Here is a 17,159-nt window from a genome sequence, read left to right as displayed (position 1 = left end):
AATGTCTGCTGGAAAATAATTCACCCCATGTACACTGCTGCAGCTTTTAGACTCTTTCTGGTCCTTCCTGCTCACTGGAAGCGTTTTCCAAAGGCAGACTGTGGGGCAGGAGGGGTAGGCTGCCTGCACTTTCCCAGGGGAAGCAGCGTGGTGGATGGCAAGGGAGCTATGGGAAGCCCTGTCCTCTTTGTCATTCTTGCTGTTTGGCAAGTTTCCACTGTCCTAAAAAATAACCCAACCCAAACCCACCTGCAGCTTGTTGGCCAAGATGACATTACCCAGTGAGACACACCAGCTCTGCTGTGTCTATACAGCACAATGCAAACTGTGAGAGAAAGAGAGAGAGAAAGAGAGAAAGAGAGAGAGAAAGAGAGAAAGAAAGAGAGAAAGAAAGAGAGAGAGGAAGAGAGAAAGAAAGAAAGAAAGAAAGAAGGAAGGAAGGAAGGAAGGAAGGAAGGAAGGAAGGAAGGAAGGAAGGAAGGAAGGAAGGAAGGAAGGAAGGAAGGAAGGAAGGAAGGAAGGAAGGAAGGAAGGAAGGAAAAGAAAAGAGAAAAGAGGAAAGGGAAGGGAAAGGAGAGGAAAGGAAAGGAAAGGAAAGGAAAGGAAAGGAAAGGAAAGGAAAGGAAAGGAAAGGAAAGGAAAGGAAAGGAAAGGAAAGGAAAGGAAAGGAAAGGAAAGGAAAGGGAAGGGAAGGGAAGGGAAGGGAAGGGAAGGGAAGGGAAGGGGAAGGGAAGGGAAGGGAAGGGAAGGGAAGGGAAGGGAAGGGAAGGGAAGGGAAGGGAAGGGAAGGGAAGGGAAGGGAAGGGAAGGGAAGGGAAGGAAAGGAAAGGAAAGGAAAGGAAAGGAAAGGAAAGGAAAGGAAAGGAAAGGAAAGGAAAGGAAAGGAAAGGAAAGGAAAGGAAAGGAAAGGAAAGGAAAGGAAAGGAAGAAAAGCGAAAAAAGAAAAGGGAAAAAAGATTGGAGGAAAGAAATAGAGAGTGTGGAAGTGGAAAGCTGAAGTTGTGCACAGAGCAGCTGATAGCTGGGAGACACAAAATCCTGGTCAGGGACCTGTTCAACTCCTGAACATGTAATTATACTGTAAAATGTTCCACTGCTGGTTTATTGTGGAAGGGATTACTGGTGTTATTTTTCTTTTCTTTGGGGGAGAGGGGGGGGGATCTGTAACTGTTTGATACTCCTAAATCTTCTTGATATAAAAAAAATAATAATCATTTGGGATTAAAAGCTGTGGGCATCATGTGCTCTGTTTTGGACATACAAGGCAACTACTGTACTGTTTAGAGCAATTGATGCAGATTATGCTACACTCTGGTTAAGGGATAAGTGGTACATGCATGTCCCTTGTCCCTTATTTCCTCTGGTTTCTTCATTTGTGAGGCTGCTAATTAGGCACCAGTATGGCTGATATTATGCAGCCAACTAAGTGTGCAAGTGTGTTGATCACACTTGCAGTGATCATAGAATCACAGAATGATAGAATGGCATGGGTTGGAAGGGACCCCAAGGATCACAGAGCTCCAACCCCCCTGACACAGGCAGGGACACCAACCTCCAGGCCTGGAGCTACACAGGGCTGCCCATGGCCCCATCCAACCTGGCCTTGAACACCTCCAGGGACGGGGCACCCACCACCTCTCTGGGCAGCCTGTTCCAGCCCCTCACCACTCTCTCTGTAAAAAACTTCCCCCTAAGATCTAATCTAAACCTTCCTTCCTTTATTTTTAATCCATTCCCCCTTGTCCTGCCAGTGTCTGCCCTTTGAAAAAGTTGATTTTTTGAGAGTTGATTCTCCTCCTGAAATGTGATGTGGTGGGCCAGCCTGAGAGCTGGGCTGGAGACCAAATTCACTCCCCATCCATACTATTTTCTGTGCAGGACCTTTGCTCTGGTTTTGGGATGCACCTTGTTCTCCAGGACATGGGCAAGCACGTCCACAGGTGCCATGGGGACAGACCTCAGTGTGTGTTGGATTCAGTGCCCTCACTCTCCCTTGCAGCAGGAGTACAGGACTGCCACGTGCCAGGCCAGATGGTCCTACACTGTACCAGATGCTGGCTGCCACAAGGCTTAATTCCAATGGCTTTGTCAGGGAGATGGGAGAGGTGGAGGCAGAAAGGGTCACCAGCTTCTGCAGAGGGCATCCCACCCAGGAACACTTGTCATGCCACTGTGGCCTAAACTTCCACCAAGCATTGGCCAAAACCCCAGGTTTCCTGGGCCACCAGGTAGAGTAACCAGCAAAGGGATGGCTTTGCTGTACCTAGTGGCTTGTGTTGGTAGTGATGGCTTGGGAAAAGTAGGAAAATGGTTCACTGTTAGTGGACAAAATGTTTTATATGCCTCCTGCAGAGTATCTCCTTGCATGCTAGGCTGCAGTCCAGCCTTAGAGTCAAGGCCCACCTTAGCAGTTGGTCCATATTGCTCTGTAGAGCCTCATGAAGATGATTAGAGGGCTGGAGCACCTCCCCTAGGAAGAGAGGCTGGAGGAGCTGGGCTGGTTCAGCCTGGAGAAGAGAAGGCTGTGGGGGGACCTCATTGCAGCCTTCCAGTCCCTGAAGGGAACATACAAACAGGAGGGGATTCAACTTGTTCAAAGGGTAGACACTGGCAGGACAAGGGGGAATGGATTAAAACTAAAGGAGGGAAGGTTTAGATTAGATCTTAGGGGGGAGTTTTTTTACAGAGAGAGTGGTGAGGGGCTGGAACAGGCTGCCCAGAGAGGTGGTGGATGCCCCATCCCTGGGGGAGTTCAAGGCCAGGTTGGATGGGGCCCTGGGCAGCCTTGTGTAGCTCCAGGCCTGGAGGTTGGTGTCCCTGCCTGTGGCAGGGGTGTTGGAGCTCTGTGATCCTTGGGGTCCCTTCCAACCCAGACCATTCTATGATTCTATGATTCTATGTACAAACACTATATCCTTGTTATGCAGTATTTATAACACCTGATAGCATGTATTTAATAATATATTGGGAAATCTGTTCAGGCAGTGTGTTTCATCTGAAGGAACTCACCACAGGTGTAGGACCATTTGGAAAGGTATTTATATTCTCCTTGGTTCATGCAGTAACAGCAGATTTGGGGTTATGCAGCTTCCCCAAAGCCTTTCAGCATGTCACTGCAATCCATCTGCCTCACTGGACCACAGACTGAAATAATGCAATGAATATTCATTGATTGCAAGGAGCCTGGAGAATTTCATGTTCCCATGCATCAGTCCCATGCCTTTGTGTTTGAAGTAGTGTTCCCAAGAGCTAGTCTGGTCTGTCCTGTTTTCCTTTTGGTTTTTTGTTTGGGTTGGTTTTGTTGGGTTGGATTTTTTTTGTTTTTTTAATTTTTGCAAAATCTAACTGTGACATTGTCTGTGTAGCACAGGGAGGTGGGAAAACCCTCTCTCAAAACCAGATCAAAACCTTAATGAGGTTAATGGCACAAGCAGTAGGGCTGTGTAAGGGTTTACAATATTTGTATTTACATAAGAAAATACGTTTATCTAAACACTTTCCTATGTTATCCTTGTGTTACCCAAACACTTTGCTAGTGAGACTGGGAGATCAGGATGTGTGTTACCCCACCACTACTTAAATACTTCACACAGTTCCTGTGGTTTTAGTTTTTGCAATTTAGGTATGGATTTAGCAGGTGGAGTTGCACTAAGGGCATGGAAAATACTTTTAGCTCATTCATAGAATCACAGAATCACAGGGGTTGGAAGGGACCTGGAGAGATCACGGGGTCCAACCCCCCTGCCAAAGCAGCTCCCCAGCTCATATTGCACAGACAGGCGTCCAGACGGGGCTGGAATCTCTCCAGAGATGGAGACTCCACCACCTCCCTGGGCAGCCTGTCCCAGGGCTCTGGCACCCTCCCTGGGGAAAAGTTCTTCCCCATGTTGCTGTGGAACTTCCTGTGCTCCAACTTGCAGCCATTGCCCCTCGTCCTGTCTCCACAGACACTGAAAAGGGGCTGCCCATTCCCCCTGCATCCCATACTTCAGATATTTATAAACATTAATAAGGTCCCCCCTTAGTCTTATTTTCTCCAGGCTGAACAGTCCCAGCTCACTCAGCCTTTCCTCACAGGGGAGATGCTCCAGGCCCTTCATCATCTTTGTAGCCTCCTCTGGACTCTCTCCAGGAGATCCCTGTCTTTTTTATACCTTTCATTTTTTTTATACCTGTTTTTTTTATACTATTTTATTCCTCTCATTATCCTCTCTGAATGCTCTGGCAGAGGAGCTCTGCCATCTGAAATGTCTTCCTCTCTTTTGGCTGCTGTTTTGACCTCTGTTTATTATCCAACATTTCTTTTTTCTTTTTTCTTTAATTTACTGTTGAGATCCACTGTCTTTAGGGACTTCACGCTGCAGGATGCTGGCTATTCTGGGCTTGGGAAGAGTTCAGCTAAGGCCAGTGGTGTCTATATTCATACAGTGTTGTGGACTGGGGAAATATATGATGTTTAAAACTAAACAGGGGTGAGACCTTAACACCTAATTTAGCAGCCAGGCACTGGACAAAACACATAACCCTTTGCAATGATTCTACCTACTGACCAGGAGCTCCTGGTCCCTTCTAACCCCCTGGGAGAGCAAAAGGGGTGGAAGGTGACATCCTCTGAGATCATCATTGCAGCTGACAGGCCACCAGCTCACAATTAACCAGCAAATGTGCCAAAAGGGCATGGAGAGGTTGACTCCAGCCCAACACTGGCTGTTCCTCTGGCTCCAGCCACAAACCACAGGAGTGGTTATTTTGATGCATTTATGCACTAGCAAAGCTGTTAGGATCCTACTTTTAGGTAATCCATGGGGTGGGTGTGGGCTGGTTAGTTCGTGGGGGAGACTGGCTGGAGAGCTGTCAGGAAGAGAAGGACCTGGGGGTGTTGGGTGACTGCAGGCTGAATAGGAGCCAGCAGTGTGCCCAGGTGGCCAAGAAGGCCAATGGCATCTTGGCTTGTATCAAAACCAGCGTGGCCAGTAGGTCTAGGGAGGTAATTGTGCCCCTGGACTGGGCATTGGTGAGGCCACACCTCGAGTGCTGTGTCCAGTTCTGGGCTCCTCACCATCAGAAGGACATTGAGGTCCTGGAGTGAGTGCAGTGAAGGGCAACCAGGCTGGGGAAGGGGCTGGAGGGCAAATCCTCTGAGGAGCGGCTGAGGGAGCTGGGGCTGTTTAGCCTGGAGAAGAGGAGGCTGAGGGGAGACCTTCTCCCCACCTACAACTACCTGAAGGGAGGTTGTAGAGAGGTGGGCGATGGTCTCTTCAGCCAGGGGACAGGAGATGGGACAAGGGGCAATGGCATGAAGCTGTGCCAGGGCAGGGACAGATTGGACATTAGAAACAAATGTTTTCCTGACAGAGTTGTCAGGGCCTGGAACAGGCTGCCCAGGGAGGGGGTTGAGTCACCTTCCCTGGATGTGTTCAGAAAAAGGGTAGCTGAGGTACTTAGGGATCTGGTTTAGCTTAGGATGGGAATGGTTGGACTTGATGATCTTCAAAGGTCTTTTCCAACCTTGTGATTCTGTGATTCTGGGATTCTGTGATTCTGTGAGTAGAGACCAGCCACTCCATGTCAGACCACAGCTCCCATCCAACCCAGGACAGTGCACTGGCCAGCAGATGGTTTCAACTCTTTTGGGTAAAATAGAACACTGGGATACGCCTGTAGTGATGCTGTTTGTGTTACACATCCCATGTTCACATGGCAGAGCCATGAGCTGGAATTTTGTGCTTAATGGCCCTTCCTGGATTTTCTCAGGCATTTACCTAATCTTCTCTTTCAACTGTGCTAACTTCTGGCAGCCACAGCATCCTCTAACAATGACTTCCAGGGGTCAGCTATGCAAATGTGAAGAAGTATTTATGTACATACATTTTGAACCTGCCCCATGGTCATTTCACTGGCTGTTCCCAACTTCATTCACTGTGAGGAGAGACCCCAGCACCGCCAAGCAGTGGGCAGACCCTTGCAATAGCACCATGGTGTTTATCCATTTCCTCTCAATTAGTTTTCTAATAAGTTTTAAAATCCTCTTTGCTGTTTTTGTACCTGCTGAGCACTTGTATTGGATTTTCATAAACCTGTCCAAGATCTGTTTCCTCAGTGATAATAGCTCTGTTAAATCCCATCACTGTGTGCTGTGCATGCTGTACCTTTAGGGAGTTTTCCCCTCTGGTATATTAATCAGCACTCAAAAGCTACAGTTTTAATGCCTTCTTAATCAATACTGTGAGAATCTTCAGTGTTTCCATCCAATTTTGGGTTTGGCTTCTGGACAGATTTGTTACTGTCACGTTATCACAGGGTCAGTCAGGAACACTCTTTGGGGCATGAGGCTGACACGAAGGGAAAGCTGTTCAAAGGCTCCACCTGCTCAGGGGTGGAAATCCAAGCGGATTAGTCACATAAGGCTGAGCAGAGGAGCCTGTGTGCTCTGCTGTGCTCCAGGCTGTGGATGCTCTGCACTCCTCTTCAGTGTGTGTGTATGTCAATGCTGCTGCTATCAGGGCTGCAAGTAGCACAGCCAGGGCTGTTCGGAGGGATCTGTGTCCCAAGGGCACATTCTCTCAGCTTATGCACCATCCTCTCTCATCCTGCCCTGCCAGAGGTAAACCTGAGACCAGCAGTTCTTCTGGCAGAGAATTGTACTGGATCACCTGCTTCCTCTGAGAGCCTTTTCTTTTTTTGTTGCTTATTTCTGTCCTACAGCATCATCAGTTGGACCTTTTTCTGTGTCTTCTTCCTCCCTATAATCTGTGCCAAGAGTGATTGCTTGGCTGTGTGGCATCTTCAGCCACATCTTCACTTCAGGTTGGCCATGAGCCAGCAGTGTGCCCTGGGGGCTGAGAGAGACAATGGGATCCTGGGGGGCATCAGGAGGAGGAGTGTGGCCAGCAGGTCACAGGAGGTGATCCTCCCCCTCTACTCTGCCCTGCTCAGGCCCCACCTGGAGTGTTGTGTCCAGTTCTGGGCTCCCTGGGATAAGAAAGACAGGGATCTCCTGGAGAGAGTCCAGAGGAGGCTACAAAGATGATGAAGGGCCTGGAGCATCTCCCCTGTGAGGAAAGGCTGAGTGAGCTGGGACTGTTCAGCCTGGAGAAGACTAAGGGGGGACCTAATTAAAGTCTATAATTATCTGAAGTATGGGATGCAGGGGGAATGGGCAGCCCCTTTTCAGTGTCTGTGGGGACAGGACAAGGGGCAATGGCTGCAAGTTGGAGCACAGGAAGTTCCACAGCAACATGGGGAAGAACTTTTCCCCAGTGAGGGTGCCAGAGCCCTGGGACAGGCTGCCCAGGGAGGTGGTGGAGTCTCCATCTCTGGAGAGATTCCAGCGCCGTCTGGACGCCTGTCTGTGCAATATGAGCTGGGGAGCTGCTTTGGCAGGGGGGTTGGACCCCATGATCTCTCCAGGTCCCTTCCAACCCCTAAGATTCTATGATTTTGTCAAATCTCTATTCAATCTCTTTAAAAAAATCATCTATGGAGAGCGGACAAGACCAGGTTCCAGCGCTAATCTCTGTGGGACTGCACTGACCACCTCACCCCATTGGGACCATGGAATATTTGTTAATATTCCTGTCTTTATGCAGCCATTAAGCTACAAGTTGCCTTTTCCTTTTTACCCCTGATAGCTGAGCTTCTTTATGATCTCATGGTGGAGGATCTCAGAGGAGCCTTTTTCAAATCTGTTACTATTAATTGTCTTGATTTGATGTCTCTGAGCTTCTCTACAGGAAGAATGATGTGAGGAAGTCACTTCAGTTTTCTTGCCATGACCCTCATGTTTTTGGCCATATTTCTACATGTTTGTGGGTGGCTGGTGGGCACTTACTGCCCTTGTCCCTCTGCCATCCTTTTTGCCCATAAACACCCTGCTGTTGTACTGAGCCTGCATCTCATTCCTAATCTTCTCCTCCTATTAGAGCTGCCTCATGTGCTTTGGCCAGGCCACTAATGCCTTTGCAATCAGGAGGTACACTTTATAGCTGCACTATCCACTGAGCATGTGGGTCTTAAAATGCAAATGGATAATCCTCTGATGCTGGATCAGGGATGCTGGAACAGAGGAACAAGGTAGAATGTACTAGTCAAAAGCCACTTCTCCTGGTTTGAAGTTTGTCAGGGGTGTCTCTAAGCCTGTCTAGCACACCTAAGCAGCAGCCTTACTTAGCAGCATTCATTTATAAAACTCCCTTGGCACAGCAGCTGACTTGCCTCCAGAACACATCAGTGTGGGGCTCTGTGGTGAAACAAGCCTCTGTTGTAAGGCTGTGCAGCTCCTAGCTGCTTCCAGCACGCTTCCCAGCGGTGTCGAAACCTCACATAAGCTCTTTTCCTTTTGCCCCAGTCCTGGCAGCCCCCAACAAGCCTCAGGAAGAGGGCTGAAGTGCTGCTGAGCCAGAGCAAAACATTTCTGGCTTTTCTGGAGGCCCTGCTGTTCCTTGCCCTGTATAAATGAGTTTGCAGCCTGTTGTAATCCCAGCTCAGCGCTCAGAAATGTCTGTGCTCATACATAAAGCAAGTTTTCCTGAACTTCTGCTTTTAAAAGCCCCAGCCCAAGCAATAGGATTCAAAACACATGAAGTAAGTGAAAGCCTCATCATAAACAGAGCTTTGGGCTCACCACACATGGGTTTTTTCTCTTCCTAAACTTGAGGAAGGAGGAATTGCCTGTTGCTAACACATGAGCTGCTGTGCAGGCATCTCTGAAGGCAAATACAGGTAAGAAATGTAAGATGTGTGGGTAGGAATAGGGGTAAGGGATGTTATATTGGACATATAAGATATTGGAGTTTTGGCCATAACCAGCCAGCTGAACTGTTCTAACTGCAGAATTATAGATGGGAATCCAGAGATCAACAAGTTAAACTTAGATGACTGCTTTTTTTTGCTTCTTTAACTTGAAAACAAGAGTTTCCTGCTTCTTCTAACTACTTGTCACTGATGTTAATAACAACTGTGCTCCTCCAGTGGTAAGGAAGCTGTGTTCTCATAGCACCAGTGCTTCCCAGCAAAGAGAAGCCATCGAGTTGCCATTTAATTTTAGATGTGATATAACGAGATAAGTGCAACTAACAATAAAAGGGAAATGGGTCGTGGCTGGAAGATCAAGTAGCTGATTACTGTGTGAGAACTGCAGGTTCCATCCAAGTCTAAAGAGCTCCACTTAACAGGTATGGACGGCATCATGGGCCTCTCTCACAGCTATTTTAGGAGGAATGAATTGTAAGACGTGAGGAAGTGGTCCTGTTTTATATATATATGGGAATATATGTGTGTATATATATGAATACAAGGGGGAAAGTGCTGTTCATCTCAGTTTACCCTCAACTACCCCATTGCCTATAACATTACCTCACACCATTATAACTCTCTAAGGCCCAGGTGGTGTGTAGAAAATCATAGAATCACAGAATCACAGGGGTTGGAAGGGACCTTGAGAGATCATGGGGTCCAACCCCCCTGCCAAAGCAGCTCCACAGCTCATATTGCACAGACAGGCGTCCAGATGGGGCTGGAATCTCTCCAGAGATGGAGACTCCACCACCTCCCTGGGCAGCCTGTCCCAGGGCTCTGGCACCCTCACTGGGGAAAAGTTCTTCCCCATGTTGCTGTGGAACTTCCTGTGCTCCAACTTGCAGCCATTGCCCCTTGTCCTGTCTCCACAGAGCACTGAAAAGGGGCTGGCTGATTCCCCCTGCATCCCCTGCTTAAGATAATTATAAACTTTAATTAGGTCCCCCCTTAGTCTTCTTTTCTCCAGGCTGAACAGTCCCAACTTACTCAGCCTTTCCTCACAGGGGAGATGCTCCAGGCCCTTCTGGTTCAGGTAGAATTGCAGCTGTGGCTGTAGGAAGGCATCTCCACTCCTGTGTGAATTGGTTGGGACATGGGAACAGGGGGTTGGGTTCCCATCTTGCAGGCTGTGCTGCTGTCGTGACAGGCAGTGATTTCAGGTGCGGGCTGGGGTTTCCCCCCAGCCTTTGTAAAGCACACAGGGAAGCTTTCATCTTGCAGGGCTTTTATGAGACGCATTAGCATGAAGTTCGGTGTTGCCGAGACTGCAACATTAATTAGCTCTCTGATACCTTCTCCAAGCTGGGCTTGTTCAGCCTGGAGAAGAGAAGGCTGGGGGGAGACCTCATTGCAGCCTTCCAGTCCCTGAAGGGAACATACAAACAGGAGGGGAATCAGCTTTTTAAAAGGGTAGACACTGGCAGGACAAGGGGGAATGGACTAAAGCTAAAGGAGGGAAGGTTTAGATTAGATCTTAGGGGGAAGTTTTTTACAGAGAGAGTGGTGAGGGGCTGGAACAGGCTGCCCAGAGAGGTGGTGGATGCCCCATCCCTGGGGGTGTTCAAGGCCAGGTTGGATGGGGCCCTGGGCAGCCTTGTGTAGCTCCAGGCCTGGAGGTTGGTGTCCCTGCCTGTGGCAGGGGGGTTGGAGCTCTGTGATCCTTGGGGTCCCTTCCAACCCATGCCATTCTATGATTCTATGATCACAGCTTAGGCTTCTGTAGTACTTCTTGTCTGAAAGATGGACAGGCAAGAGGGTTCCCTTATCTGAGTGATGCCTTTTTGAAAACACACAGTGAGAGTCAGGGCAGTCACCCAGCCAGGAGACAGTCGTTTTCCAAGTATGCAATGAGGAGTACTTCTTTCCTCCACCATGCACAACTTCAAACACAGGAGCTTTCAAACAAGCACCACAGGAGCAGCCAACTCTTGTTGTTTCTTGTTTTATTTGACTACTATGTAAGTGCTGGACTGTAGCCAAGGAATTCAGCCTCAGCAGAGGCAGCGCTTCCACAGCATCGAGCCTGGAGCATCGTCCCTCTGGTTCTGAAGCTGTGTTTGGACCCTCTTGTCTGGGAGAAAGGGAAAGTTATCACCCTGCAGTGGAGGAAGGGAAAGTCTTTTCGCTGCAGTGGCAGCCCCTCATTCTGCCCTCTGTGACAGCTGAGATGTGCTGCTGGGGAAGCTTGGGAGGGCAGCTCTGCCCTGGCACTTACCCTCTGGCAGGGGCATGGGAAGGATGTGCAGCCATATGGGCTCTGGGGCTGGTGCTTTCCACTTTAAGTATATAACTGTGCTCGTTGAGCCCTTAAGGGGCTTGTTCTGCAGTCAATACCTTGCTTGGGCTCTTGTCTTGGGTTTTGTTCCTTTGGGCTGGCTTTTGACACATTATGTTTCAGTTAAACTGCTTCAGAGTGTCCCTGGAAATCCTGCAAGGTAGAACACAGAATCCCATTAGCTGAAAAAGTCAATGGATTTTCCAACAGAAAAAGAAATTCCTATGAAAATTTTAACAGAGTGCTATGAAATGTTAATAATTGCTTTTTCCACCAGCAATAGCATTTTCTAAGTAGAGTTAGATCAAAGGACTGCAGATTAATCAAATAAGAATTTCCTTGCATGGCAGTAATGTCTCTTTGGATAAATACTGTGCACATCACTGACACTCCAGTGTCTCTGGGACACTTACTCTTCAAGACAGCAGATGAGGGACTAACAGTCTGATTTTCCTCCAGTGGGAACAGAAACCATCCCTCCCCTGCTGCCCTGGCTCTGTCTGCTTGCACCTGCGTGGCTCTCCTGCCTCTCTGCTTTGCACACCAAGGCAGGGAGAAGACTGGTCATTCCCTCTCTGTGGCTGCCAGTGACCAGCCCTGTTTGGGAGTTTAGGTGGTAGTGGGGTCACCTGTTTTGTCTTGAGTTTGAAGTCCCTGTTGGAAGTCTCAGAGAAGACCCTACAGCCAGACCTGGAGCAAAACCCAGCAAGTATGGGACTTGTGGGTACTGTGGATGGCAGCCATGGAGGCTTTCAGTCTAGAACAGTCATTTTAAATTTATAGTACCCCAGAATTTTATTTCTCCACGTTCCTGCACTGCAAAAGCCCCAGGTCAATTAGGAATAAAATCTGTGAGGTCTCATGAGTACAGATTGCATCTCAGTAAAACCCTGCCCTGAGGGGTTTGCACAGAGCAGAATTTTAATGAATAATTGGGAGTGAGACAACTGTCCTTTTGCCCCTCACGTTCAGGTGGCTGTGTGTGTCCTTGCAAGCTGGTTGGACCCTGACCTGTGTGAGAGGGCAGGTCCCAGGCAATGCCACCCCATGGCCCTGCCCTGATGAGCAGCCTCATCCAGGGTGGGAGGAGAGCTCTGTCACACAAAGGTGGATCATGATGTGTGTTGGCCCCAGTGTCATGGGAAGGGGCACAGGTTTGGGAGGTGACAGCACAGTTCCTGAGCTCTGCAGGATCTGTGCTGGCTGGCTGCCCCACTCCCTTCCCCAGCCCTGCCACATGCACGTGGGTTTTGGCAGCAGCATGTTCAGCTGGGGGGCTGGAAGGGCCCTGTGGGTCGTTGTCATTTCCAGTTGTGTGATACTGTGAAATTTCTTCCTGTGAGCCAGCAGCGCTCGCATCAGAAACGGTCTTGATCACAAAACTCCCTGGCAAGAGCTCTGCTCCCTTAGAACCTGGCTCATGCTAGGGGTGTACTAAACCAAAACACTGGGGTTTTTTTGTTTTAATGCAATGGAAAATTAATTGAGAGGCATACTAGGAGGGCACGTTCAGTGTATTTTTCCTCAGATTTGCTGCCCACTTGCTGATAAAAATGGCAATGTTCTGCTTCTATTTGATTAACTAAAAGAAATGGCATGTTTTGCAAACTGGCTGGTTGGTAAGTAATACTGAATGAAAACAGATGCCCTGCTCTCTGCTTTGAAAACCCAGAAGATGTTTTGGTGAGGAACCTGAGGAACAGAGTGTCTCCAAGCCCTTCCCTTCTTCCAGGCTGTGACTAGATCTCAGTAAACAGGGACTCTTGCGCCGTGTTTACTGCTGAGTGCCAGCTGTTAGGCGTTGTTGATTTGCTTTTTGTGTCATCCCAAAGGCTTCATTTGTTCCAGTGCTGGTTGTACCGTGTGGTTTTGGGGGATTCAGACAGATTTCCCTTCCGTAAAGGGACTTTTCCTTGGCAAACAAGGGTATGATTTTCACAAAACCAGCCAGGGCATCGTCTCCAGAGACGAGTCAACAGCCCGGCGCTGCGGGGCGGAGGAGGAGCAGGCTTCCTGCAGCCCTGTGTGATCTAAAACCAGCATTCCTGAGCCTCTTCAACTTTGTTTTCTCCTTTACTTGGTGGAGCCCCTCTGAGCTGGGGGAGCCTGGGCTGCCCGGGGGGCTGCTGGGGCTGGCTGGCTAGCTGGCTGGCTGGCTGGCTGTCCGTCCGGCGGGCTGCACTTCCACAGGCTGGACTTGGAGCGATTGGCCCGTGCGGATCATGTGGGAGAAGCAGGAATCCTGAGTTGTAGCTTTTGGCACTCCTTCTCCTTTCAAAGCGCTTGCTCTTTCCAGCTCCCTAGGGCTTGTTGCCTCCCTGCTTTCATTTACCCCGATCAGAATCCGGAGTAGCCACGGCGGCGAACCGAGTGATTTTAAAGGAGCAGAGATGTTTAAGCAGGTGGCCAGGACCTCAGGCACGGGCTGTTACTACCTGAACTCGGTGTCAGCCGAGGGCCAGGAGATGTTCTTGCGGTTCGATCAGACAGCCAGGCGGCCCCCGTACCGGACGAGCAGGATTCTCGCCCGTCACCAGCTGCTGACGAGAATTCAGCAAGGTGAGTTACTGGCAGAAGCCCTCCTTAGCTTGGCATTGTCTCAGCCCACAGCCCCCCCCACTCCCTCCACCCCTCTCCCTTTAATACCTCGTGTTTCAGGGTCTGAAATTTCCTGTCTCTCTGCTGAGCTACGCTGGCTGGAGGCAGAGGTTGAGTCAGAGTCATTCATACCTTTCTGCTTCTACCCATGCGCGCGCACACCGAGAGCCCAGCAGCAGACTGCTCGTGCACAGTTAGCTGTTTAACTAAACCCTCTTTTAATCATAAACTATGTCCTAGCTGAGGTGCTGAAGTTTGGCTTTTCCAACTGGCAGAGCAGTTACCGGCATCGCTGTGTCTGCTCTGATTGCCACAGGTAAAACCTGCCCGTGGTAAAGCACGGAGAGGTGAGAGGTGACCATCCAGTTAAAAACAAAGCAGAAGTCCAGAGCGGCTGGGAGAAGGCAGCTGGGATAACATCCTCTGGAAACAAGCACGTGTAACTGTCAGAGGACTGGAAAACTTGTCACACATCCTTAAAAATAATTGCTGACTCGGCTTTCTGCAGATGCAGTTATCTAGGCAGATGCTTATGCAGTTATCTAGGCTGTCATTACAGCTGTATTGATTTTGTTTTCCTGAATTTATATCTACAGCACTCAAGCTAAACACAGGTTGGCCCCAGAACAAATCCTCTGGCCTGTGTGTGCAATTTAAAATCTTCTTCAGAATCGTTAATGCAAGGATAAAAAAAAATAATAAAAGCCAACTGTACAGATTTTTCCTGATTTAAAAGAAAAAATCAATACATAATTTGGCGTTGGCCATAGCTTCCAAAGTGGATGTGGTTGGTCCTACATTCAGAAAAAAAAGAGCATGTCATGTATTTCTCATGCAAAAAATATCTTGAAGTAGCAGTCACTTTCTTGACAGCTTGCAAAAAGATGTTTGATTCTGCTAACTAGGGGCAGGCACAGGGTTAACATCACTTATTGTCATTCTGGCAGATATTGCAGAAATTGGTGTGAGCTTCTGACCAGCACCAGTTAAATGAGGGGGCTGGTTTTGTGTGTTGCTTTCCAGTAAGATTCTTTATATACGCGGCTGTCAAACTCTGGCAGAAGCACAGGGATGTAGTGATGAAACTTCTATTGCATTTAGAAAGAAAACAACACATCATTCTTTGACCAGCTCGTAGAAAAGATGGAGAAGAGAGTTTCTGTGGCAATTAGGAAAATGCAGTTGTTTGCAAGGCGGTCTCAGGAGTTGTTCATGTTTGGAGGATACTGGTCCCCACCGCAGCTCTGATTTCAGGAAGGATATTATGTCACTCAGTACCCAGGGTACAGCCTGTATTGAATGGAAAGAAAGGGTAATTTATTTCTCTCCCTGTTTATTTAAAAATATTTTGGATGCAGTACTAGTACCAACTTCACTTTTCAAGCAGCAGTTGCTGAGGAGATGGATGAACACAACTCCTCTATCTGAGACATGGTGCTTTTCAACATTCCCTCTGGTAACCCATAACCCATCAGCTGTCCAGGCCAACCAGGGCTGCCAAAGACACCCAGCAGTCCCAAGGCTTTCCAGATGCTGCGTGGTGGGACAGGGAGGAGTTCCCACCTGCAGGTTGTTGCACGGATGGTCAGGATGTGGTGAATAACCTCTGCTGCTCTGCCACAGCTCTCCAACCTGTCCCACACAGAGCTGTGGGAGGTGGTGTTCCCAGAGCGCCTCGGGGATGTCATGCATCTTACAGTTGGGTATATGAAATATTTGTGTGTTTTGGGTCACTAAGAAGAATACAGAGAGGCTGGGGGAGCTGGGCTTGTTCAGCCTGGAGAAGAGAAGGCTGCGGGGGGACCTCATTGCAGCCTCCCAGTGCCTGAAGGGAACATACAAACAGGAGGGGAATCAACTTGTTCAAAGGGTAGACACTGGCAGGACAAGGGGGATGGATTAAAACTAAAGGAAGGAAGGTTTAGGTTAGATCCTAGGGGGAAGTTTTTTCCAGAGAGAGTGGTGAGGGGCTGGAACAGGCTGCCCAGAGAGGTGGTGGATGCCCCGTCCCTGGAGGTGTTCAGGGCCAGGTTGGATGGGGCCCTGGGCAGCCTTGTGTAGCTCCAGGCCTGGAGGTTGGTGTCCCTGCCTGTGGCAGGGGGGTTGGAGCTCTGTGATCCTTGGGGTCCCTTCCATCCCAGGCCATTCTGTGAGTCTATGATTCTCTCATTGTTACTTCCTTTACTTCACTGATTGATGGAAAACTGGGGACACTGCTGGTTAAGTGTCAGTCCACTGGAAATAATGAAATTATTTGAGCAAATAGATGCTGATGTCTGTGTTGGAGCCCCTACATAGGAACATGCACATCTGGTGCAAGGTCATAGGCAATGTATACATTTTTCTTCATTTCCCCAAGTAATGAATAATAATTTTGATACAAATAACTGCCAGCAACACCAAAAAAGCCAAATCTAGCTATTTCCAGTCTGAAACCTCTGGTTTACAGTCTGGGTGGAACCCTAGGCCCATCAATCACTGACAAGACTTTCACAGGGGTTTGCTGGGTGAGCCTGTCACCTTCTGTGCCTGCCTGTTCAGGCTGTGAACTGTGTGAGGGTGCTGCAGTGAGTCCCAGTCACAGTCCCAGTAGATACTGGAAGGGTACTGTAGTATGGATGGAGAGATCATCCTGTCCCTTCAGTGGCATTTGTAACGAAGGGAGTGCTGTGGAGCAGCTTACCAGCTAAAAATCAGGGGTTCCAAGAAGAAAACCAAACCTTCCTCTCAGTCACCCAGTTGAGTAAAGCATGCAAATCATTATCTAGTTTCCTTGAGTTTCTGTGTCCTGGAATCATACATTTCAAGGTTATTAAGACAATGTATTTGAACCCTGCTGCCCCCTTCTCTTGTCAGCACCTCCCCAGTCTAATCGTTTGAATTATATCCTGTGTTTAGGAAAACATCCAGCCTGTGTTTGACTATCACTGGGATGGGTGAATCCTGCCTGGCTAACTGCTCTGCTGGAAACAGATCTGCCACAGGTCCCAGTGCTCTGCTGCCCTGGGGCTTCTTTGAATACCTGCTCTCTACTCCTCGTGCAGATTCTTTTCAGTTGCTGGTTTTCTGGCTGGAGGCACCCACAGTGGGAAAGGCTGATGTTTTGACATCAGGGATAGTTTTCCTTAGTGAAAGGAATGATGTACAGAATCACAGTGGACAGAGTTTACAACGTATAGAGCAGTCAGAGCTTCCATGCCAGGGCAGGGACTGGGTTCAGTGATGCAGTGTGGTACAAAGTGTTGCATTTACTGCTGTCATGTCAGTCTACATGATGCTGAATTGCTCTATATGGTGTGCTAGAGCTTTTCTTCCTCTTTTAAAAACACATTTGCTGGAGAAGGTCTCCTTTGTATTTTCCTTTGGTGTTAGTTAAAAATAAACTAAATGAATCATTAGAGGAATTATGCTATTTAATCATTTCTAAAAAGAAAACCACCACAAGGGAAATGAAAGGAACTAGACTGTTTTATTTCAATCAGATCATACT

At 48.5% G+C, this 17,159-nt stretch overlaps 1 protein-coding gene across 2 annotated transcripts in view; it reads left to right on the top strand.

Moving 5' to 3' along the window:
* STARD13 (StAR related lipid transfer domain containing 13) overlaps positions 1-17,159 on the top strand; it is a gene marked incomplete at both ends in the record, with an annotated part of 297,240 nt that overhangs the window by 145,980 nt on the left and 134,101 nt on the right. Inside the window, one exon of one of the 2 annotated variants that reach the window (XM_084279658.1) lies at positions 13,462-13,630. The exons of the other annotated variant lie outside the window; for it this stretch is intronic. Coding sequence (XP_084135784.1) covers positions 13,462-13,630 — 169 coding nt within the window. Of the gene's footprint in view, positions 1-13,461; positions 13,631-17,159 lie in introns of those variants that run through there. 2 annotated transcript variants of the gene reach the window in all.

The sequence above is a fragment of the Gallinula chloropus genome (assembly GCF_964237585.1).
Source record: "Gallinula chloropus genome assembly, chromosome: 1".
NCBI classification, from domain to species: Eukaryota; Metazoa; Chordata; class Aves; order Gruiformes; family Rallidae; genus Gallinula; species Gallinula chloropus.
This window is presented reverse-complemented; position numbering and strand designations above follow the sequence as displayed.